General features: G+C 53.4%; 9 protein-coding genes across 9 annotated transcripts; 4 read left to right on the top strand and 5 right to left on the bottom strand.

Annotated features, from left to right (window-relative positions):
• Positions 1–659: 659 nt before the first annotated feature.
• Positions 660–2,957, bottom strand: ACET3X_008021 (uncharacterized protein; the record flags this gene model as incomplete). Its single annotated transcript, XM_069454616.1, has 3 exons — positions 660–2,403; positions 2,488–2,812; positions 2,882–2,957. The coding sequence occupies 3 exons, from the start codon at positions 2,955–2,957 to the stop codon at positions 660–662; spliced, it is 2,145 nt and encodes a 714-aa protein (XP_069303623.1).
• A 1,037-nt stretch (positions 2,958–3,994) lies between these two features.
• On the top strand, positions 3,995–6,105 carry ACET3X_008020 (uncharacterized protein; the record flags this gene model as incomplete). Its single annotated transcript, XM_069454605.1, has 5 exons — positions 3,995–4,081; positions 4,148–4,556; positions 4,610–4,644; positions 4,695–5,367; positions 5,417–6,105. 5 exons carry the CDS (start codon positions 3,995–3,997, stop codon positions 6,103–6,105), a joined length of 1,893 nt encoding a protein of 630 aa, XP_069303622.1.
• A 547-nt stretch (positions 6,106–6,652) lies between these two features.
• ACET3X_008019 (uncharacterized protein) lies at positions 6,653–8,509 on the bottom strand (the record flags this gene model as incomplete). The annotated part of the gene is made up of 4 exons (XM_069454594.1): positions 6,653–7,313; positions 7,375–7,610; positions 7,663–8,272; positions 8,328–8,509. 4 exons carry the CDS (start codon positions 8,507–8,509, stop codon positions 6,653–6,655), a joined length of 1,689 nt encoding a protein of 562 aa, XP_069303621.1.
• A 1,384-nt stretch (positions 8,510–9,893) lies between these two features.
• ACET3X_008018 (uncharacterized protein) lies at positions 9,894–11,612 on the bottom strand (the record flags this gene model as incomplete). The annotated part of the gene is made up of 1 exon (XM_069454583.1): positions 9,894–11,612. The coding sequence occupies one exon, from the start codon at positions 11,610–11,612 to the stop codon at positions 9,894–9,896; it is 1,719 nt and encodes a 572-aa protein (XP_069303620.1).
• Positions 11,613–11,896: 284 nt separating this feature from the next.
• Positions 11,897–12,677, bottom strand: ACET3X_008017 (uncharacterized protein; the record flags this gene model as incomplete). Its single annotated transcript, XM_069454572.1, has 2 exons — positions 11,897–12,368; positions 12,424–12,677. 2 exons carry the CDS (start codon positions 12,675–12,677, stop codon positions 11,897–11,899), a joined length of 726 nt encoding a protein of 241 aa, XP_069303619.1.
• Positions 12,678–13,423: 746 nt separating this feature from the next.
• On the top strand, positions 13,424–15,397 carry ACET3X_008016 (uncharacterized protein; the record flags this gene model as incomplete). The annotated part of the gene is made up of 1 exon (XM_069454561.1): positions 13,424–15,397. One exon carries the CDS (start codon positions 13,424–13,426, stop codon positions 15,395–15,397), a length of 1,974 nt encoding a protein of 657 aa, XP_069303618.1.
• A 1,288-nt stretch (positions 15,398–16,685) lies between these two features.
• On the top strand, positions 16,686–21,663 carry ACET3X_008015 (uncharacterized protein; the record flags this gene model as incomplete). The annotated part of the gene is made up of 3 exons (XM_069454550.1): positions 16,686–16,802; positions 16,858–19,902; positions 19,954–21,663. The coding sequence occupies 3 exons, from the start codon at positions 16,686–16,688 to the stop codon at positions 21,661–21,663; spliced, it is 4,872 nt and encodes a 1,623-aa protein (XP_069303617.1).
• Positions 21,664–21,845: 182 nt separating this feature from the next.
• ACET3X_008014 (uncharacterized protein) lies at positions 21,846–22,724 on the bottom strand (the record flags this gene model as incomplete). The annotated part of the gene is made up of 1 exon (XM_069454539.1): positions 21,846–22,724. One exon carries the CDS (start codon positions 22,722–22,724, stop codon positions 21,846–21,848), a length of 879 nt encoding a protein of 292 aa, XP_069303616.1.
• Positions 22,725–23,085: 361 nt separating this feature from the next.
• ACET3X_008013 (uncharacterized protein) lies at positions 23,086–23,563 on the top strand (the record flags this gene model as incomplete). The annotated part of the gene is made up of 4 exons (XM_069454527.1): positions 23,086–23,169; positions 23,226–23,366; positions 23,416–23,439; positions 23,498–23,563. 4 exons carry the CDS (start codon positions 23,086–23,088, stop codon positions 23,561–23,563), a joined length of 315 nt encoding a protein of 104 aa, XP_069303615.1.
• Positions 23,564–23,715: the final 152 nt, after the last annotated feature.

Here is a 23,715-nt window from a genome sequence, read left to right as displayed (position 1 = left end):
GGTGCACGCCTTGGCTTTACAACCCTTCGTTCTCAACATCGGAAAGCTCTCTTTTCCGAAAAGCACTATGCCGATGCTGGCAATGGCTTGAGGGGTATTACCGCATGGAGTTTCCTGTATCTGATCGCCAAGGAGATCAATACATAAGACGCATGTAACGTATAGGCTTTGACGAGGTCCATCGCGCACTAGCGGTGTGCCTAGGTACTGTGCGCACTCACACCGGGATAGTCAGGATTTGCTGCTACGTTGAATCAATACCGGAATTACTTACAATAGCGGTAGAAGGATAGAGACGGGATTCCAAGACTTCGGCTGGTTTACCTGGTCGCGATCATTTCGATCCTGTATCAACTCAGACAGAACTGAAGTCTAGCAAAGCCTCGTCCCTCTGGAGTTCACCTTACTTTCTTTGATGGGGTTGATCAATTACTCTACAGACCAATGCTATAGTGTTGTATTCAAAGCAACTGCTATAAAGGTTTTGCAAAAAGCCCTCATCCTTTTCTGTCTGGCTGTTTTGAACAACATGTTTAGCATAAATTAATCTAACTTGGCAACCAACACCATCGTTTCCACCAGCATAGTCGCGCAATACGCTTCTTTTTCTTCTATAGTACAGTATATCCTACCCATCTCTCTTCTTCTTTAGCACGGGGTCATGAAGCCGCACCCAACGGTTTCACGTGCTGCTTCCAAACATCCAGAAATGCCCTTCTATCCCTCTTATTCTGAAACTTGATCTCTAATTCCGAATAACCAAACCGATTGAGGTTGCCCACTCTCGAGAACCCACTGCCATTTCCAAATATGCTCCCTGGCGACTTGAGCGAGCCATTCAGTGATCCCGAGGCTCCACTTTCTGATCGCGCTAATCCCGCCATCTCCATAGAATCATTACGTTTTCTTGGAAAGAGAGAAGAGTTCGCTGGCTCGGACTCGGACCGTACAGATGACTTGCGGCGTTTGAACAGCTTATCGGCCGCCCACTGCGAAGGGTCTTTCGAAAAGACAAGAGTAAGTTTGTCGCTATCCTTCTTGTAAACCGAATCCGTAAGCCACTCAAACGCATAATGCGGCTCTTCAACCCAGTGGCCTTTCTCTTTGTCTAGTGCGCTTGTATAGAATAGCAAAACCAGAACCTCAGATGTGATAAGCCCGCCGTCTACCAGCTGCGTCTCGATGCGCCGCCATAACCGCAGATTCCTGTTGCGGCACTCGGTTGGATTTTTGTTTGACGATATGGCCAGGATGGGTCGGTCAAATTTGAGTTCGGCAGGATCGACACCGTTGTTGGTGTATAACAAGGTTTGGAACTTGTCTGCTGACTCGTGACCAACGAATGTGTACTTGATGTCAATGTACTGTTTGTATAATCTTCCGAATGAACCACGTGGAAAGTCAATCGATACTGCGCCGTCGACGTATGTGGTAGTCAATGGTATCGATGGCCCAGTGGCAGGGAAATGCTGTTCAATCCAGGTGCGTAGCTTTCCGTCCTGGCTAGAGTAATATACTGCCCGTAACGAGATGCCAGTATCTTCCCGATATCGCCACCGAACTTCGCATTCGCAGTTTTCGGATCCGTACTTGAGAGACTTTCTTTCGACCTGCACGTTGCGGCAGATGCGCTTCCAATCGAGTGAAGCGTCACCTAATGCTATGGTGGCCAGCGATGTGCGTGAAAGACTGCGTCGCAGAGTGGGAGATGCTGGGTTATCTGGGCTAGTGCTTGCGGAATAGCATTCGCTACTTTTTGTTGTGGATATGGAGGCAGTTCGGTCTGAATCAAGCGACTTTGACGCTGGTGATTGTGTCCAGTTGACAGAGCCAAAATAATCTGGAGACGATGGTCGTATGCTCAAGCCGGGACGGATAGTGGCTGTTGAATCACCCATGAGTTCTTGGCCAAATTTTGTGAAGTTGCCAGAGTGGTCTGTCTCGAGAGTATACGTTCGTGGTGGTGCTGGCGGCATGTCGCGGACCTTTTGCTTCATCGCGTCGCTCGGGGCCAAGTGTGTTCGTTTCTCTGCTGTGGCCCGCTTCTCGCGATTCTCTTCAATAAGTATCGCGTCGTCAACCTGTCGCCGAAGTTGATAGAGCACGGCAGCAGTTTGAACATCGCCACTCGGTATAGCAGCGGGTGTATCCCCCAGCGACAGAGGCCGTGACATTCCTGCTTCTTGAACGATGCGGTCATCCTCGCTTTGTAGCCATCGATCAAAGATCCTCCATTCGCTGAACAACGGGTGTTCGTCGGGGGGCGCAAGGGCTAATGGCGTATGGTTGCTGGAAATCCCAAGACCCAGCGTGGAGTATGAGCGGCCGCCTAGGTTCATTGTACGGGATGGCGCGGCGTCGAGAAGACGCTGAGTCTGCTTTGTTGCTTCGAGATGAAGGCGCCTAGTGGTGGTCAGCGACTGAGTCCTGAATCCAGAGTGCGCATGGCGCTTACAATTGGAGAAGGCTCAAGAAAGACGAACTTACAATTGGAGAAATGAGATACACATATTGAGAGCCTGGTAGTGGCCGCTGATCTGTTTCCTCAGTCCATCGATTTCTTTTTCCGTCCCGATATACCGGATTGTGAAGATGAACTTCTTAACAGACATTTTCTTATCGACGAGATGGTCAGCGTATGGCTCCAGGGTCTTTTCGCATCTCTTGAGCGTGTCTTCGAAGTCCTTGACGGGAAACGGCATCGGCTGGCCATATTGTTTCATCAACTCGCCTAGCTGTTCGAGACAAGTATGGAAAGTGGTGAACTCTTTCACAAGTCCACTAACTTGAGCTTCGGAGTTCTCATTTGCATCTACGTGTAGTGGTTAGCAAGCTCATCCCTGGAAGATGCTGATGCAGGGTAGTAGCTGAACATAGGTACCTTTGAAAGCAAGGTATACACGAGTCGAAATCTCCAACAGCTTCAACACATCCGACGGGCTACACCCAAAAGACATTTCGGTACGCTTGCGCTGCGCTCAAGCGCAACACAGGATGTGTAGTGACTGATCATGCGCTGTGAAACTGCTGGTACACAGTAGAGGCAACAGTCAACCGAAGTTCTGGCCTCTACGAAAAGCATATGGGGCTGTAGCAAGAGTCGTCCAAGCTTACATCTAGCCTCTCGACCCGCGCATAACTGGGCTAACCCAAAGGCAGACCGCCATGGCATCTGGAGTGGCTTAGCATATTGTCTGACATGCTGCTGGGGCCCAGACACGCGCATTTCCCAAGCCTTCCAACGTTGGAAGCACTACGTCCGGTCATGAGCTTATTCGAGGGCGGCATACAGCTCGTGTTCGTGCATGTGGTGGCCTCAGGATGGTTCTCCGAAACTGGCATAGCGGCTTTTGTCGTTCAATGAGGTTGCGAAGATGACCACGTGGGGACGCGAACCGCCATCGTCAACTTCCAGACACTTAGACTAGCCAACTACCATCATCCATCAGCTTTCACTTGAGATATTGGACGTGATGCCACAATTTCATCTTACAGACATCCAAAGAGGTCCAAAACCCACTCCGTCCGCTCGCGTCTCTGTGTTCGTTCTTGCGCTGGCACCCGCCCTAAATATGAAGAAACGCACATGACATCCTCAGTTAGCCGTCGATGGTAATCTCAGATGACCCGCAAGGCTGAAATTGAGGGGCTATGGCGCGGGCTTCTTGCAGCAACCAACGCCACCAAGTCTGACTTCGGCGAAGGAAACAAGATTGGGCACGATAATGGACAACCCATGAGTAGCGCCACTTCCAATGCACACCCTTTTGTTGACCGGCTCGCCGTGTTGTTTCGGGCTGTGCATGTACTCCTGATTGTGGCTTCGTTAATGCGCATCTCAGTGGAGGCTCAAGCCTGGTACATTGTCGATATGAACAGTGCTGCCCCGAGAGGATTGTACACAACAAACAACGCGACACAAAAGGATCTTGTAAAAGCACGCGCAAAGAAGCGCGACTGCCTATTGTAACGGAGTTTCACCATCAACGCGACGATGGGTCTCCGCAATTGGATTACACGACCGATCAAGGGCCACCATATCGGCATCGAGGATTTGACCGCAGGCGGGAGCGGCATTCCTGTGGGTAAATCCCGTTCACTCGCAGTGTTCTCCATTCTTGTGGGCATCTTACTGACTTAGCAATAGGAGATAAGGCGTCGGCGATGGACGCTCGCGACAATCGATTCAGCGCCCTTCCAAGTCTGGGTAGTGGTTGTCGCTGGCATCGGATTCCTAACGGACGCGTTTGGCCTATTTGCCCTGAATGTCGTCACTCCCATGTTGGGATATGTCTACTGGCCTAACCACAACGAAGGTGGTATACCCTCAGTGCCGTCCTCTGTCAAGACAGCCATGATGTGTTCAACACTCGCGGGTACCATGGTAGGTCAGATAGGATTCGGCTTCGCAGCAGATATTCTGGGCCGACGCAAAATGTATGGGCTCGAATTGGTAATCGTTATCGTCGGTACGATGTTGCTACTCATGAGTTCGAACGGAGAGAAGAATAGCATGGCGATTGGGGGATGGCTGATCACCTGGCGCGCGATTATGGGTAAGAAAGAGTTACCTGAAACATGGACCGGGGACAGTACTGACATCGAAAAGGCGTTGGAATCGGGGCCGATTACCCTTTGAGTGCTGTAGGTATCCATCTCGATCGTGATCGTACCCTTGCTTATCGTGACGATAGGTCATCACTGCGGAGTTCGCTCCTCGCAAGCATCGTGCGCGAATGCTGAGCTGGGTTTTCTTCGCTCAGCCTGTTGGACAACTGCTCGCAAATGTCCTGTCGCTTGCCGCAGTGGAAGCATACAAGCCTTGGATTGTGAACAATGTACAGTCTTGTCGACCTGACGACCTGGAGTGTTTCCGGGCTATCGATCGGCTTTGGAGGCTTGTAGTCGGCATTGGCATTGTGCCAGCTCTCATCGCTCTTGTATTTCGATTCACAATTCCAGAGAGCCCGAGATATACGCTGGACATTTTGCAAAACACAAAAGGTACTCTCGAGGATACTGCGAACTTTTTCGGTGCGCCCGAAGCAAACCCCGAACACGGCGAGGTCGAATTGCTGAATGTGCCCGCTACACCGGAGATCCGGAGGCCTGCTTCGAGGCACTCGACGAATTCTTCAGTAATTGCACCTGACGAGGTGATTGAGAGCGACAGTGAATCCGAGCACCGAATTGGTGACGTGCATCTTCATCCCACTGCAACAACGCAGGCCCAGCTTTCTCCAGGAGATCCAGAGCTTACTCCTCCACTCGCCTCGTGGGCCGATGCAAAACAATTCTTCATAGTCGAGAAGAATTGGCAGTACCTACTGGGAACATCGCTGGCCTGGCTATTTCTCGATTTCGCATGTGAGTAGACCACTGAGTCGCTGCAGCAGACCCACTGACTTTGTAATAGTCTATGGGCTGGGACTATCCTCACCAGAGATCGTCAGACACATCTGGCCGGGTGGTACCAAAGATGAATCATCTGTGTACCAAACACTGAGTGATAACAGCAAATATACCCTGGTCATGGTCTCCACAGGGACAGTTGTGGGCGGGCTGCTGATGATCAAGATCGTCAAGTATGTGTCACCAAAGGTGATTCAGTTTTGGGGTTTCCTGGTTCTGTTCGTACTCTTCATCGTGACCGGTAGCGCCTGGACGAACTTGCTCGATAGCAGTCGATCAGGGCTGATGGTACTGTATGTGATCAGTCACATCGCTTTTAATCTGGGACCGAATGTGACGACGTTCATCATCCCTGCTGAGATCTTCCCCACAAGATACCGGTGTACCTGCCACGGCATAGCTGCTGCTAGTGGAAAGCTTGGGTCTTGGGTAGTGCAGATCTTTCTGGCGTACGCGTTCCAATCCGACAAGTCCAAGGGCCAGGACGACTTCAGATGGGAACGCCAGAATTTTGGGCACATCCTACAAGTCATGAGTGCTTTCATGGTAGCGGGTGCCGTGACGACATATTTCTTGGTCCCGGAGACGAGGGATCACGATAACAAGAGTCGGACACTAGAGGTTTTGGCGTGCGGCAAGAAGGTCATTGATGCGCTGAACCGTCAACGGGAGAAGGAGGACGAAGAAGGCTGAACCATTAATGCGCTCGGCAACACGAGAGTCTTTTGAATCGATATTTTTCAGAGTCTGGTTGCCTTGATGTAAACGCGATGATGTCGTGGTGGGCGTGTTTTTGTGTTGTTGGATTTTCGCAATCAGATGTCCAACCATCCAGGTGTGACGCAGCACCCTCAGACGCTAATCCCGCTCGGTACCTGGCGAACCCTGCTTCTAGGATCTGCCCCACCCTTTTGAGCCCTGCAGTTTCGAAGCTTTGGGGAACTGTAACCTGCAGGTATCTCGACCAGTATTGCCATGAGTGTGTAGAGTTGGTTTTGAGTCTCCTGGTGGAGGCCTATTGTATGGCAATAATCATCGACCAGCATTGCCGAACAGACCAACAAAGACCAACACCTTCAAACATACCAAATCTTGCAGGACCACCGAGAAGAACTAACCTCAGGACGGCGAGTGATAAACACGGGATAGGTGGTAATGAACAGAAAACATTTATTGAAGACTCTTGCGAGTTGACAAATGCCTGCTTCTACTCCACAGCTTCATCGACCCTCTTTTCTCTCTACTGCCAGATCAATGTGATCTTCTTCCACCACGGTCCCTTGACCGTTCTTTCCGGTACCTCCTCGGCGAGAACCTGATCCAAGCCCGTGTGCATATCCACCTCGGCTGGATTGTAAGCCCAAGTGTCGTTCCAGGCCCAGATCCGATGTCCTCCATAGAACAAGAAGAACATGGGAATACCAACGTAAGCAGTGAAGAAAGAGCTAACATTCCACTTCTCCGGCCAAAAGACATCAAACCCGTTCACCAAACACAAAATGGTGAAGCTGACGATAACACACCAGGCGCCCCATTTGCCGACCGGCGAGCGATACGGCAGATCGGTGATATTTTGCGCCTCGCAAGCTTTGCGGAAACGCAAAAAGATGATGCCGCAGCAGATCCAGGAGATGAAGCCAGAGGTGTTTGTCAGGTTGACGAACCAGTTGAAGACGACGGCGCTCTCGCTGCCCACGTTCAGATATGCTAGGGCGCAGAAGAGTGAAGAGGCTGTAACGGCCCAGTATGGTACGCCAGACTTGGTGCATGATTTGAAGATGGAGGGCGCGTTGCCAGAAAGCGCAAGAGCGTATAGGGACCGTGAGGAGAGGAAGAGGAAGGAGTTTCCTGACGACCAAGCACTGATGATGATGCCGGCGTTGATGATGCTGTCGAGTACTCTGAGTGTGGGCGTGTGAGATTAGTAAGTGTTTCACACACAGTTGGTGCAGAGAGACTTACGGAATACCGGCGTTCTTGATGCCTGCGACAAAGGGCGACGAACCGGCACCAGATCCACCAGAGGTGATGATAGGATCATTCGAGGGGCAAATGACGCCAATCGCAAGCACACTACCGACGTAGAAGATGACAAGGCGGTAGATGTATCGGCGTGCAGCAGTAGGCAGGTTCCGCCGCGGTGACTGCATCTCACCACCTGTTGCTACAAGGAGCTCGGGAGCAAATGTAAACGGGAACTAGATAGGGATCAGTGGGGTTGAACTAGAGCGTGTAGAGCAGTACACTTACGGCAGAAAGTACCATGGTAGACAACAGTGCCACAAACCGCCCTGCGTTACCCTCTTCTAGATATGTATTTGCCGCGCCAGGGTCCTTCCAATATCTGAAACCAAGACGGTCGCGCTCTGGGCCTCCTCCCCAAAACAATATAAAGGACAACATGAGCAGTCCCAGAATCATGATGACCTTTGTTCCGGCGAACCAGAACTCGGTTTCACCATAGAACTTGACTGGGAAGCAGTTGAGCCCGACAATGACAATAATCATGATGGTAATCCACACTGCGATGTTCACAGGCGGATTCCAATACTCAATGACCAGTCCAGCTGCTGTGATCTCGTAGGGTACAAGGATACCGAGAGAGTAAAAGTACAGCCACCCTAGTCCAAAACCCATTGAGCGGGAGACATAGCGGTATCCGAAAAGGTTCATGGAAGAACCGGGAGTGGGGAGATAGGCGGCGACTTCGATGATGCCCGCAACAGTGCAAAAGATCAAGAAAGACATGGCGATGTATGTGGATAGGATGAAGGCTGGGCCGCCGCGAGCGAGGGTCTGCCCTGAGCCGACAAAGAGACCAGTGCCTATTGTGCCACCCAAAGCGATCATTTGGGCATGTCTGCTCTACATTAGCTTTCCGACTCATATCACATAGACAACGGCCAACAACGCACCTTGACTTGAGACCTCGTTGTGTAGTCTCATACCGCTCATCGAATATCTCTCCTGCAATGACAGCCGGGTCAACAGCAGAGCTCCTCCTTCGACTCGCCGTGTGCGAGTTTCGCACATGGCCGATGCCATAGTCGACATTCTGTTCCCCGACAGTCGACTCCTCGACCTTCTTCTCAGCCATATCTGCGCTGTCAATCACTGGCACGCCGAGTGTCGATTCTCAATGTCGTAAGATACCAAAAGCACGCCAGGGGTCCAAGACGCGGCGACGCAGGGCTTATGAACCCCAGGAATGTACATGCAGCGGAGATAGGAGCCCTACGTGCGGTAGGCTCAAGCGGCCCTTGTCAGCATGCCATGGCTGGTGGTCGTGCGACCCAAGGAAGGCTTGTCCCGCTAACGTACGTAGTGCCAACGCGAGCGCGCCGAAGCCAGGCAAGATGGGCTCCGGATGAAACGTTGATATGGGCATCTCCAGCCGCTCACGTCATGTTGTGAACGGTCGTTCGGCGGAATGAGTCGAGACCGGCAAGGGTGTGGACGAGGGCTGAAGATAGGCGCCGATAAGCAGGCTGGCAAGCGATTGCAAGAGCTGATAAGCTTCTTGGTAGACAAGTGTATGGCATGACTAGGCTCTTTGGAGAGATTCTCGGGTTACCCGTCTATCTGTTGGAGTCTGGCATGCAGCATCGTACGGGCCTGGCGTGTGTGTAGATATGCTGCGCGAGTTCTGGAAAACGCGACGATTACGCTTCTGACCATGGTGTGTACTTGGTAAGAGATTGGCTTCGCGGCAGGTTCCATGTACATGCACGTATACGAGTCCGGGGTATGAGATACAGAGAGTGGTGATACCCGGAGCATGTCCACTAAGATGGCGTGTTGTTATCGCAATTCTCCGACCAAAGCAATCTAACCTCGGCCGGGATTAACACTCGGCCTAACCGCAAGAGGAGGCAACAGCGCGGACAGCATCAAGCGCTCGCAACTGGTGAAGTTGATGATTACTACTCAGAACCAAGTCTAAAGTCCAGCATCCTCTTAATCGTGGTATGGCCGGAGGATCACAAGTCACCAGGCAGTACTGGCAACCGGATCATAATGTATACAGCGACACCATGCTCAAGTAGACCTCGCTTCGACATTCAGCATCTTAGACAACCGCAGGGATAACGAACCGCTCCGCCTCAAAGATCTTCATTCCACATTCATGGTGGTGTTTCCCTCTCTCCCCGCCGATCAACATGCCTTGTCTCTTTCGTCCACTAAACCACTCTGTTTTAATCTCAGTCCGCCAGGCGCGAGCGCAGCCGTGGCTTGGACAAATGTACACGCAAGACGCGGAAGTATTCAGCGAAACACCGAGAACGTGTTCGCCGGGCGTTCTATATTGAGCTCTTGAGACATGATATCGAGCTTGAGGTTTGCGTGCCAGGCCAATCAACACACACCAAATGGCATGAGCCCGATTGAAACGCTACACGTGCTAGTGCAGCTAGTTGCCCCCGAATCACTAAGCACATCTCACTGTGCTGCTCTTAAAGCCCGCTGATGGCCCCCTGACTTCACCATGTCAACTCCTTCTGCGGCCGCTGGACAATGCTTGAAGGCACACAGCCCCATGAGCATACGCTGACCTTCAACGGAACGAAATCGCCTCCCCGACTCCAAAACTCAATCCACTCCGCGCGTGCCACAACGTACTCCTTGCGACACGCATGGCACTTGCGGAATATACCATACCCGTGAGCGGCATTCTCCTCTGCTCGCGAGAGGATGGCTTCCACGACGGGAAGGAAGTCTGAATCTAGGAGCGCACGGATGCCAGCAATACTCAAAGATTTGAGTGCCTTGTATAAGCTGGCTGTGACGAGGGAGGGCACTTTACTTGTAGATGGCGGGGCGAACCAAGGTGAAGAAGGAACGCCGTATGCGCCCTGACTGGTTTCGACAATGATGGGATATTCCTCTTCATTGGAGCCAGGAAGCCGTAGCGATCCTTTGAGGATATTGCCACCCTGATCATAGTACGACACCAGCGTCCTGGCGATATACCGCGGTGCGTGGGCTAGAAGTCGGCTATTGTTCGAAGCGTTCAAGGGCAGTGAGGGATGATGCGGATAGGAACCAACTTCCCACTGAACGCTATATTCCCGGGCATCGTCTCGGCCAACAAGAGAGTTTGTCAAAGACTCCCAATAGCGGATCCGCCAGACTGCTCCGTCGCGGTCTTCGCACGTCGCCAGCGTTTGGTACAGGTGCGCAAGTTGGTTGCCTGCGTCTTCTCGCATCTCGTCGAGTGGCAGCAAGTCCATGTGATGAAAGCCGCCCTGCTCTTGTTTCCGGTAGTCGGACACGGAGAATCTGTAAGAAGACATGGGCTGGAGCAGATCCTTGCCTGTAAGAGTGAGGCGAGTCATGTTTCCATGTGGAGAGAGAAGCGTAATGACGTCAAAGGGCAGGTACCTCAGCTTGTTGAGAGAGAGGTCCAAGGTTTCGAGTTTTGTCAACCGGCTGATTTGTTGTGGAAGCTCTTCAATCTCATTCTGACGCAGGTAGAGACCAGCGAGATCTTCGAGGTCGAACAGAGACGGCACCAGCCGACGGAGCTTGTTCCTGCCGAGGTGGACGTGGAGTCTGGGGAGGAGCGATCGGTACTGCCCCGCCGTGGGAAGCTCAGTGTCGTGGACGGGAGGGCCGCTAATGACGGTTTTGAGGTTGCCGATGTGCCTGATGTCGCTGTCTTGGAGGCCCTGTCCATCGAAGTCATACGTCTCCTGGTTCCGCGCAATGCCGAGGTCCATCTGCTGGACGAAAGCACGCTCTGCGGTGGGGAGACTGGCAGAGTCCATGTTTGCGTCCTCCTCATCGGGAGCATCCGGGTTGAGGGTGCGCTTGATTGGCATCCTACTCCTCAAGTTGTAGGGCGACACGTATTGGGGCGGAGGCAGGTCCTCGGAGCTGTTGGTGGCATCGCTGAGCATGTAGATGCCAGAGTCGAAGTTCCGCTCGAATTTTGTCTTCTTCACCTCTGGGGTAGTGTGGGCAGATGCAGATTCGCGCCTGTCCCACCATGCGCCCTTGCGCTTATTCTTGTGGATACGGGGGGATTCGTAGTTGGTCACGTCCACGGATTCGCGTGAGTCATCGCTGGAGAAGACTGGGGGTGGTGAGCTTGACTTTGTGGTAAAGGCCGTGGGTTGGCGGTCGAAGAAGGGGTTGGGCGGCAGCTCCGTGGAGCACGCGAGCGGTGGTGACGAAGGGGGCGCATCGTCGAAATCCATGGCGAGGAATATTTTTTGGACAAGCAATCAATTGGGCACAGGAAGTGGACAGCGTGTTCTATAGCGTGTCGAAATTCCGGTCGCGCCGGAGAGAGAAAGGTGAGACGATGGCTGGGAGCTGTGGGGAGGAAGATGCGACGACGCGTCCATGGGCCTCGGACGCGCCCCCGCCCGGCGAACCAGGGTCTCACTGCCGTCATTCCCCCACGCACAGACGGCGTTCCCACGTGCATCAATGCATAGCAAGGTCATGGTGGATAGCCCTCTGCTGGGGGATTTCGTCTCTACAGCCCCGCCATGCGTCTGATGGCCACATTGGGAACCAGCCGCCCCTCCATGCCAATGTCTGGCCCCTCTAGAGCCTCGCCCCTCGACATGGCCAGCTCTGTCAAGACGCCTCCCATCTCCTTCGCCGGCGTCATCATGGCCTTGTAGAATACATTCATCGGCCTTAGCATGATCTTCTTGTACGCAGCCTGCGGCGGTATGAACGGATGGATCGCCGGGTGCTTTGTCCAGTCCACGCCCCCTGGCCTGACATTGTACACCCTGAACATGGGCTTCGACTTGCTCCAGTCGAGAAGCTCCGCTTCCACCTGCCCCTTGACTCGTGCGTATAGCGTTGTGAAGGTGCCTGGCGACTGCGTGGCGCCCTCGCCTGAGACATGGACAAACGTAAAGGGCGAGTCTGGGTGCATGGTTGAAAAGGCGCGCGCAGCAGCCATGGCGTAGTCGCGCGTTATTTCAACATACTGCCTAGGCAAACGTGTCAGCACGGGGGCTCTGGAGCACTTTACAGGAGACAGCTCACTCCTTGCTGACGGCATTCTGTGACACGCCCAAAGCCCACACACAACCCTGTGCGTCCTTTAGATCCTCCAGCAAGACTTTGTCGTAGTTGTTAAAGTCTTTGTGGATGATGACCTTCGCCTTGGCGTGTCCTTCGGCCATCTTGACAGGCCGTCTGCTGAGGATTGAAATGCGACTAATGCTCTCCTGCGCAAGCATGCTGTCGAGGACGGACGCGCCAATCAGCCCTGTCGCTCCCGTGAGTATGAGATGCATGGTCGCGGCGATTCTTCGTTGGATGCGCAGTTCAGCTGTCGAATCGTCGTGTCAAAGTCATTTGCTGGATAGATATACCTGCGTGCTCAAGAGTAAGCGCTACCATCATGGCCAGTTGCGGTTAACGGGCGCAACATGTCCCAATGGAAACAGCGTTATCTCCGTGTAGAGCTGGCAGCTGAGCCGTATTTTGCACGAACCGTGTCTGCATGCGTCGTGTGGTGTAGCACGGCGATATGAGGAGGCACCACTGGGCACCTCTACGGCGTTAACACAGCTCCGGCGGATCGTCCGGCCCGTGACGCTGGACCAACGCTGCTTCCAAGCTTTCCAAGCTTCACGAGGAAACGGCCTAGCAACTCTATCCATTGAAACTCAAACATGCCCTCTATCGACATGGGAATTATACAATACACCGTCCCTTTCGCAGACACGCGCAACGACAGGCTCTCAGGCCTCTGCAGCCCCTGGCGATCAGCCGTGGCGAACGGGCGGGATTTCGCCTTGCCCGACAGGCAGCGAGAAAAGTGACCAGGTCCAAAGCAGGATGATTGTCTACCCACAGCTTCTGCCGCCATAGGTAAACTGTCCTTGCGCCTTCTCCACCCACATTTCTCTCCGTTGCTTCGTTCCCTCGAGTCGCTCTTTTGCTGCTTTCCTTTCGTCGTCGCGCAGTCATGGCAGCCGCAGCCAAGGCCACCGCGGATCCTCGCATTGTGAGACTGGTTCTGCATTTTTTGTCCAACATGAAGTACAAGGACCGTAGACAGCAGGGACCCGATCAGCCAGTCGAACTTCTCGAGTTCCGGCCCACGTTGGTACCTTCAATCATGGTCAACAAAATTTGGGCAAGCGAGGGTACATCCATCCTGTGGAGACGCTATCCGCACCTTCCGGCTCTGCAGGACATGACCTTCGACCGAAGACAATGGTACGCGAACAAGGTCGAGAGGCTGTTCGTCTTGGGGCCCACAGATGGTGGCGCTGATCTTGCATATCTCGAGGGCTTATGCTGGCCAAAAATCGAGATACTGGAGCTGGAATTAGACTGGAAGACGCATGCAAAAGCTATCAGCGCCATGCTACACGCAGGCCTTGCGCACCTGGAACTTCTTGGACCACAGTCTGGTAACTCGCTCTACGTCGCTGGCAGCATTCTCCCAGCATTTGCCGCATGTGCCAGTCTCTCTAGCATTACCTTTGGCCCAGATGCTTTCTGTCCCGAAGATCCTGTGTCTTATCAGAAGTTGGTTGATGTACTCGACTCTGTGCCTAGCATCACAAACGTGCGGTTGATGAACGCTAGCTTTTCCGGCAAGGATATGCTGTTCAGGCATCTAAGCAACCGGCCAGGCCTGGAAACTCTACACGTAGACCTCGATCCGGGCTTGCAATTATTGCCGTGCTTCTCGGGACCCAGTGCGCTTGGTTCCCCATTCTCTTCGCTCCGACAGCTCCACCTCAAGTGCTATCCTGAGTTGGCCATTGCACTTCTGCCTCACCTCCTGCGTGTAGAACAAGTACAACTAGACATTGCTAGAATACCAGAGCGAGCACCGCAGGATTGGGATGTCAATGTCCTTGGTCACATTCTAGCTCAGATGGCGTGGTGCAGTGAGCTTCGATCGTTACGAGTCAACGTTGGCGCACTCGCGCAAAACTTCCCATCGGCCGTATCACACCCACTCCTTCCCGGTACAGCGTTGGTGAACCTTGCCAATGGCTGTCCCAAGTTGGAACATGTCAATCTTCTTGCCTCGGAACCCAGTGCGATAGATGGGTCTTTGATTTCGAGCCTCCACTTTGAAGCATTTTGTAAGAAGCTGCCGCAACTTTCGAGCCTTAGTATAAAGCTCCATCCACAAAGTGCAATCGATCTAGAGTCCACCGCGCTACCAAGTCTCGGTAAAAACTGTCCCCTGCTTGAAACTCTGCGCATGAAGGTTTCACTCCATCTCCCGGATCTACCGACGCTGCGGACTCCTCCACTGTCGAAAAACCTTGAAATCGCGTTGAACGATTGTTCTCATTCCCAAGATGCACTTCAAACGCCTTCCATCACCTTGAATGGTCCCGAACGAGGCGCTTCTGCAGGTATAGAGGATCTCTCTGGTACTGGAAGTCCGAATGCTCCGCTCTTCCCGTTCCTGACACATGTCGCCTTTGCGCGTCCTCAGTCCATTCTGTCGATTGCCGGTGATGCATACACTGTTTCGTCAAACTCGCAATGTAGCTCCGTGGTCGATGCACTGGTTGAAAAGGATCTTGTCCGGTCATGGGCACAGCCTCTTGCCGTACATTTTCCTCGCATGGAGATATTGGAAGCATGGGGTGACTGGACCGGACGGGACAACGAATCACTGAACTATTTCCTGCCGCACGAGGAGCTCCTAGCGAATATTTGGGACTTTTTGAGTGGAGTTGAGCAAGACCTTTGGGAGGACCGAGAAGACGCAGAAGGAGGGGTGGACAACGAACAGGAGTGGACTGAATACCGCACGGAACGTTTCAGCATGGACAGTCATGTTAGCGGCGATTGGGAGCTGGCCAGTCTCGTAAACGAATTCCCGCTGCAAGAGGATTTTGATGATGGTGCGTATCCGGCGACGTACGACGAGGAGCCAGAAGGCATGATTACGCCTGGAAGAAACATGGATGGCGATGAGGAAGCGTACTTTGGTGGGATGAACCAGAAGCACATTACTGCTTCTGGCTTGTGAGCGGTAGGTATCGCGCCGCATGCAATCAAAGATGAAGCGACAGGGAATTCTGGAAACAAGACGAGAGGTTTTTTTCAACGCACAAGAGTATAGTAGCTGTTCCAGCATCTCACCAATATCGCTAGAGTACACGACTACACAGTAGACTTACAATCTGATTCTCAAGACATGGCTTTATGCGCCAGGATACGGAACATGTTTTTGGGCCAGCATACGCGGCTTGTACTACGTTGAATACAAGTCTCTTTTTGTCTCAAAGTTTCTGACTCCTTGGAAGTGTTGCACATGCTATGCAGAGTGGCTGCTCTTGTTACAATACCATTCGAGCCAGGTGTCGTGTAGTCAAGACATGTTCTGTCCATTGCTGTGGTGTACGTGGTGTACTGTATAAGACACTTGTGGGCTGGCTGGCAACACGTGGAGAAGAGGCTGATGTCGGCCCGTCTGATCCAGCTCATTGGATGATCGCCCTCAAGCTTCGCAAGAAATCGATGACGCGATGGAAATTAGGCGTGCGAGGCGCAGCGATGCAGGGTTCTGTACGCGAGGCTTGTCATTTTCTTTGGCATCGCGATCTCTGTAGCACCGAAGACGTATTCGATGATGACTAGGACTCGGCGACTGGGCAGTGTCTGGGCGAATCAAGCCGTCGCCGAGGCATCTTCGCGTACTATGTAGGCCCTTGGAAGCCGACAGGGCCTTCCAAGGTTGAGTCCGGCCAGGGTCCGTGTCTACGCGAAATGGGTGTTTTGGGCACAATGGACGTCGAAATAAAGATGAGATCTGGCGCTTTGCGTTGCAGGCGGTGCCCCAGAGCTGAGTGAGGTAAGCCGGGCCGTTGCGCAGAGAGTTTAGGGGCTCTTGAACGCCATCATGTGTCATGCGTTCCCCTACGCACCGACGGCACAACATCAGTCCGCCATGGGCCTCGCCAACGCCCGATGTGGACCATGGTGCGAGGGAATGGACAGGGGACGCGGTAGTCGAAGACGTCCGACAAGACGTCGTCTGCTCGGCGCGGTGCCGTATACGCTGGGTATGGATCAAGGACGCTGGTTAGGTATTCTGCCATCCGTGGGTCGTTGTCAATGAGCCACGTCTCTTTTCCCTCTTTACAGCGCTCCTTCGGTTTTTTCTTGACTGCTCTTTCTGCGCCTTGAGTACCGAGCGACATGCAATCATCCCCGGAATAGTTGCACTCAGGAAACACGACGTACGCGCAAAGTGAAGCACCCGATTCCACACGCCACCACCCCCAGCGCGCCCACCGCGGGCAACGGACGCAAGCATGGCGGGCGCAATCGTGAGGCAGACATGGATCCTCACCAAAAAGACGCTGCTCGTTGTCTTTGTGCGCCACTGGTTCTTCACGAGCGTCCGCGCGTTCTGGGCTCCCATTATATTTGTACGTTCAGCGAGATGTGGATGGAGAAATGCCATGGCTAACCAGGCGTCTGCAGATGTTCTTCATCACCTATGCAAAGAACTTCTTCGTTCCACCCTCCGAGTACGGCATCGGCGGCCCGGCCCTCATACGCTCCTTCCCCAACGCGCTCAGTGCTGCCACAGGCGGCCGCGACAAAGTCGTCTTCGTCGACAACGGATACACTGGAGGCGATATCCAGCAGGTCATTGCACAACTGTCTACTCAGGTCAGCGATGCCGGCCTACAGCCCATCACAATCCAGCAAGAAGTACAACTCCTGTCGACGTGCGAGAGCTCTTTGCGCGGTGCCAGCACATGCTTTGGTGCAGTGTCCTTCCACTCCAGTCCGAGCCAAGGCCCCAGCCAGAGCTGGAACTACACCATCAGATCGGACGGAGCACTGGGAGAGGAAATCTACGTGGACCAGGACGACAACGATGTGCAGATCTACATTCTGCCCTTCCAACGCGCCATCGACCAGGCCATCGCCTCGGTTGACGGCTCCGCTGCTGTTCCCGACATCGATGAGTATCCATACACGGAGCGTACGCAGGAGGAATTCGAAGACCGCATCAGGACGCTGTACATGGGTGCACTGATCAACATCATGGGCGTGGCTCTCTACATTGGCGTGTGCGGTGTGACTTACCAGCTAACGGGGCAGATGGCAGAAGAAAGAGAACGTGGCATATCACAGCTTGTAGAAGCAATGTCTCCAGCCAAAAAGCCATGGCATACCCAGTTTGCCCGCCTGCTGTCAATGCACATTGCATTTGACATTATTTACTTTCCAGGCTGGGTCATCATGGGAGCCATCGTCTGGGCACTGGCTTTCCAGTCTTCCAACGCTGCCATATTGGTCATCTTCCATATTCTTGCTGGCCTGTCCTTGACCAGCTTCTCCATCTTTGGCGCCGCTTTTTTCCGCAAAGCCCAACTATCTGGCATTACTATCGTCATTGTCCCCATCCTGCTGGCCATCATCGCCCAAGTCGCTGGACCCTTCAGCACGGCTGCCGTCTATGTCCTGAGCCTGCTTTTCCCATCCATCAACTACGTCTTCTTCGTCATCTGCGTCGCCCGATTTGAGAGACAGCTCATTGGTATGAACATCGTGCGAGCCGCGCCAGAGTATGAGGACCATGTTTGGACCACCCCTGGCATCGCCTTTTGGGTCTTCGCCATCATCCAAACTATCGTGTACCCTTTCCTAGGGGCCCTTGTCGAGCGCTGGCTGTATGGTACTGTGTCGGAGGACAGGAAGACTACGACTTCCTCGCCGGACCATAACATCATCTTGACAAACTTCTCGAAACATTGGACCCCGAGTTGGTTCCGCAGAAACGTTCTCACCAAGTTTGGGATCAAGGCCCCAGAGACAGTCATCGCCGTGGACAATTTCAGCATGAAAGCGCGCAAAGGTCAGATCATGGTTTTGTTGGGTGCCAACGGCAGCGGAAAGTCTACCACCCTTGATGCCATCGCTGGTCTCAACTCAATCACCAGTGGAGCGATTGAGATTGATGGTACTGGAGGTCTTGGACTGTGTCCGCAGAAGAACGTCATGTGGGACGAGCTGAATGTCTTCGAGCATGTTCGCATCTTTAATCAGCTCAAGTCGACTGGAACCTATGACACAAAAGATACCATCGAGGATCTCATCCGCGCTTGCGATCTGGGACACAAGATCAAGGCGCAGTCATCCACACTTTCTGGTGGCCAGAAACGGAAGCTCCAGCTTGCTATGATGTTTACTGGAGGTTCAAAAGTCTGCTGTGTTGATGAGGTATCATCCGGTCTGGATCCGCTCTCACGAAGGAAGATTTGGGAAATCCTGCTTGCCGAGCGCGGCGATCGCACCTTTCTGCTTACCACGCATTTCCTCGATGAGGCAGATGTCCTCGCCGACTACGTTGCCATTCTTTCTCGCGGTGTACTCAAAACCAAGGGTACTTCGGTCCAGCTCAAGCACGAAGTCGGTGCTGGATACCATGTCACGTATCCCAAGGATGCTCCAGTCAATCCTCCAGCGGAAGCCATTAAAAAGCCTGCACCTTCCGAGGGCATGGTCCAGTATCAGTTCGAAAACGCGCTGCCCGCTACTAAATTCGTCGATACCCTGCGAGATCACGGCGTCAAGAACTACGACATTGTTGGCCCAACACTCGAAGATGTTTTCCTTGCCAATGCTGAGGAGGTAAAGGAGTACAACCTCATGGACGCTGATCACGGTGAACAAATTGGAAGGACAGCATCCGACAAAGACCAAGAGGTACCTTCAGACCATAATTCCGACATCGACAAGAGACTGGAGATGGGTAAAGGCCGCGGTACTGGCCTATTCAAGCAGATGCTTATCCTTGTACAAAAGCGCGTGACCATTGTGAAGCGCAACTTCTGGCCATACGTCTTTGCCCTGCTCCTCCCAATCGTTGCCGCTGGTTTAGTCACACTCTTCTTGAAGGACTACGAGGCTGTAGGCTGCGATCCAGGAGCCGGCGCCAACGACCCTACCATCTTCTCGCTTTCCAATGTGGACGATATCCCTCTGATTCCCATCGGTCCGAGGAGTACCGTTGGCCCTGCTATCGACACGATTATCCAACGGACAGGCATTCCAGAGGACAGCTTCTATCTCGTGGACACACTTGACCAATTCAATGACTTTGTCAACACGCGGTTCCGCAACATCACCCCGGGCGGCTTCTTTCTGAATGAGAACGGTCCGCCAGTCATGGCATACCTTGCGAACGGTGGTGTCATCGGCGGCCTCATTACATTAAATACCCTCGACAATATCCTAACGAATACCACCATCTCAACGCAGTATCAGCAATTCGCTGTGCCATTTGCTCCGAACATGGGCGATACGCTGCAGCTGGTTCTGTATTTTGGTCTGGCCATGTGCGTCTACCCTGCACTGTTTGCCCTATACCCCACACAAGAGCGACTGAGGAACGTGCGAGCGCTGCACTACAGTAACGGTATCCGGGCTGTGCCGTTGTGGCTAGCGTACACTGCATTCGACTTTTTGTTCGTGCTTGTAATCGCTGCTATTACCACAGGGATCTTTGTAGCAGTAAGTCCTGACCTACGTCTAGGATGAGTATTAAAGCTAACAATATTTTAGGCTTCCGACGCATGGTACGCACCCGGATACCTTTTCGTGGTCTTCTTCCTCTATGGTCTTTGTGCGACTCTCTTCGCCTACTTGATCTCCATTGTCGTTACATCGCAACTCGCTGCCTTTGCCTTTGCGGCTGGCGGCATGGTGTCACTCTACCTCATTTACTTCGTCGGTTACATGGTCATTTTGACTTACGCGCCCGCGTACGCCATCGACTCGTACATTGAGTACTTCCACTGGACCGTCTCGATAATCTCGCCATCAGTAAGCTTGCTAAGGACGCAGTTACTATCTCTAAACTCTTTTAGCGTATTGTGTGATGGAGACCAGATTCCCAGCTATCCCGGTGCGTTGAATGTGTACGGAGGGCCCATTTTGTACCTTGTTGTGCAAATCATCCTACTTTTCGTTGCCCTTGTATGGTGGGATTCGGGGTACCGACCAGCGTTCCTAAACCGCGAGAAGAGCCGTCAGCAGCACTCGGAGGAGACGATGGATACCGTTCCTCCTGCTGTCGCTACGGAGATCACACGCGCTGAGCAAAGCAGAGACAGTCTCCGCGCACTGCACCTGCAGAAGAAATTCGGGTCTAACCATGCTGTCAACGACATCACTTTTGGTATCCCACAAGGTCAGGTCTTCGCCCTCCTTGGCCCTAACGGTGCTGGAAAGTCTTCGACCATTTCACTTATCCGTGGCGACATACATCCTACAACACACATCAATGGCGGTGGTGATGTTCTGATCGAAGACATCTCCATCATCAGCAAACGCGCAGCAGCACGAGGCCATCTTGGTGTATGTCCGCAATTTGATGCAATGGATTCTATGACGGTGACGGAGCATCTCTATTTCTATGCTCGCGCTCGCGGGGTCCCCGATCCAAAAGCCAGTGTTGAGGCGATCCTCCAAGCTACCAGTTTGGGGCGCTTCCACGACCGTCTCGCATCCAAACTCTCAGGTGGCAACAAGAGGAAGCTCAGCTTGGGCATCGCTTTGATGGGTAACCCATCGGTTCTGTTGCTGGACGAGCCGTCCTCTGGCATGGATGCCGCCGCTAAAAGAGTCATGTGGCGTACCCTGCTTGGAGTCGCGGCACCTGGGCGCGCCTTGCTGATTACCACTCACTCCATGGAGGAAGCAGACAAACTCGCCACGCGCGTCGGCATCATGAAGCGCAAGATGCTTGCCCTGGGTACCGTTAGCGACTTGGGAGAGCAGTACGGCGACGCTTGGGTCGTACAGCTTGTTCTAAAGTCTGCGCCTGAAACCACGGAAGAAGAGATGGAAGCTGTTAAGCGATGGGTCCAGAGGAAAATTCCGGGTGTTCAACTCGACAAATGGGGTTCGCGAGGTGGAGGCCACGGACAATTGCGATTCAAAGTCCTCAAGGCGGCTTCTCCGGAATCCACTGCTTCGCCGGCTCATCTCGGTGATGCGCAAGATGGCAAGATTACCGAAGCAGAAGTTCATCAAGTCAATACCACGTCTTCGGCTGCTTCGGCGTCCGACTTGGGTGGCATTCCTGGGCTTATCCAGTTGTTGGAGACGAACCGTCAGGAGTTGGGGTTGGAGTACTATTCTGTTTCGCCTACCACCCTAGACGAGGTCTTCCTTCGTGTGGTTGGCGAAGAGGAGGAAGAGACGAGTGGGGAGAAGGCAAATGGTACAAAGCGAAATTGGTGGGGCCGTTTGGTACGCTGCGGTCTGTGAGGGGGTTAATGCATGCATGGCATAAAGGGAATCAAGAGGTTAGATGATGGAGAGATGGTGGGACGGGGCGGGTCGTGGTTGGATGATGATTTTGTTTGCACAATCTGGCGTTTCAAGATACCATACAGGACTCGGCGTCTGTGTATAGACTGTCTAGCAATCTTACTTTTTAATTAATATCTTCAGTCGATTGACTTGCTCATGATGAGATAATCGGCCTTGATGACCTTGTTTCTCGTAACCCTGTCGTTTGGACTAGCCTCATCCCTGGTGTAGCCCAAGCTCTCATACATGCCCTTTGCGCGCTTGTTCGCGGTGAAGACGGTAAGCATCGTCTTTTTGATCTGACATGCGTGCGCCGCATTCTCGACGAATTTGATGAGACGCGGTCCGAGGCCTTGTCCGCGCAGCAGCTCCTCGAGATGGATCTCGTAGATGTAGAGAACCGGGCGGTCCTGGTACGGAGGGTCGTCGTACGTGAACATGAAGGAGGTGAAGCCGAGAATGCAGTTGTCGCTACTGGTCTGGCGGTCTGGCGAATTTTGGACTGAACGCGACTCTTTTGCTGTTTCGGTCTGGGCTTCCATCTGGTTGTGCAAGTTGTTTGTTTTCTGCGTCTGCTCCATGGTCCTCTGGCCAGCCGTGTCGGTAGGGCGTCGACGCACCAGGAGATACATCATCTCGCTGTCGAGCATCTCCTCGCGCTTCTTGCGCGGGTTCCAGCCGACGCTCGATGCCTTGTAGTCGTGTCCCGAGGTCTTGCTGACGAGGCCGAGACAAGCCTCGAGCTCATCTTTGCTGAGGGCAACAGCCGACGGGACATACTGGAATGAGACCGGACATGGCAGATGCGGCGCGCCGTATGCGCTCAGGTAGACGTCTTCTCGCAGCAGAGTCTGTACGGCCTGTACGCGTGCGGCGACGTGCGTGGATGTCTCAATGCAGCCCGGGTCCTGTCTGTGTCCATCGTGGACGCCCATGTCGTGGAGCTCGCGTTGTTTGCGACGGATGAACGTGGGTATCGGGCTGGCCGCGGCTGCGTGGGCTTGGTGGTTGGGCATCGCGTCTGGTGGGGAAGACGCGACATGGGCTTCGTGGCGTGAATGCACTCCATGCCGGTTCCTGGAAACAGCGCTGGTAGGCGCCTCGAGTGCGGTCACCGTTTATGGCACGCATCACAGTCGTGTTCTGTCTCGAGCATGGCCGTTCAATCACTTAGCCCAAACCATGTCGCGTCGGGGTGGTGCCGATCCTGCACACGCATCCTTGGACGACTAGCATCATCATAGCCTAGCTGATTCGTCTCGATACGTCAGCCTACATCGCTGTAGAGCCTCATCCAGTCAACCATCCACTCCTTTCGTGTCCCCATCTGCATTTTCAGATTCAGCTAATCCGAGTGTTCCACACACGACTGAGGGAATGCTGCGAAGATATGCCACGGTAGCGTCCAAGCCTCCTTCCCGGCTGCGAGCACGAGGAAAGAGTCCTGTGGGCCTGGACCACGTATGTCCTTGCAACACATGGCTTACACTGCACAGCGCCTGCTGATTGCCATCTAGTTCATTCAGCGGCAACGCGTGTTGGCGTTGTGGAGAGAGATTGTGCGCAGTACCTCCAACATACCCGACGCAGGAGCAAGGAAGGACATGCGGCAGTTCGCAAGATCGGAATTTGAACAACATCGTTCCGTTACCGATCTTGTGCGTTCACGTCCCGTCGCCCTCAGTATTCAAGCTAATCGCGATGCAGGGTCACATTCGTTATTTGATTTCGGTACGCCGCCTCTGCAGCACGCACGAGATGGCCCAGTCGCCCACTAACGCCTACATAGTATGGGAAGACGCAGTTTCAGACCATGAAAGGGACTCTGATCAACTCTGGAGTACTCACTGAATAGATTTCGTTGCAAAATCGCCCTTCCGCATCTGCCATCCTGTCCTGCGTTGCACCTTTTTCTCATTGGCTGATCCTCCGAGGGGCATCTTCCTAGCGCATCGCATGCTAGCATCGGACTTCTCATCACCACCTCACTCGCCCTGCACGTCTGCT

Source organism: Alternaria dauci, chromosome 8 (assembly GCF_042100115.1).
Source record: "Alternaria dauci strain A2016 chromosome 8, whole genome shotgun sequence".
Lineage (NCBI taxonomy): Eukaryota > Fungi > Ascomycota > Dothideomycetes > Pleosporales > Pleosporaceae > Alternaria > Alternaria dauci.
Note: the sequence above shows the minus strand (reverse complement) of the source record. Positions and strands in the feature narration are given on the sequence as shown.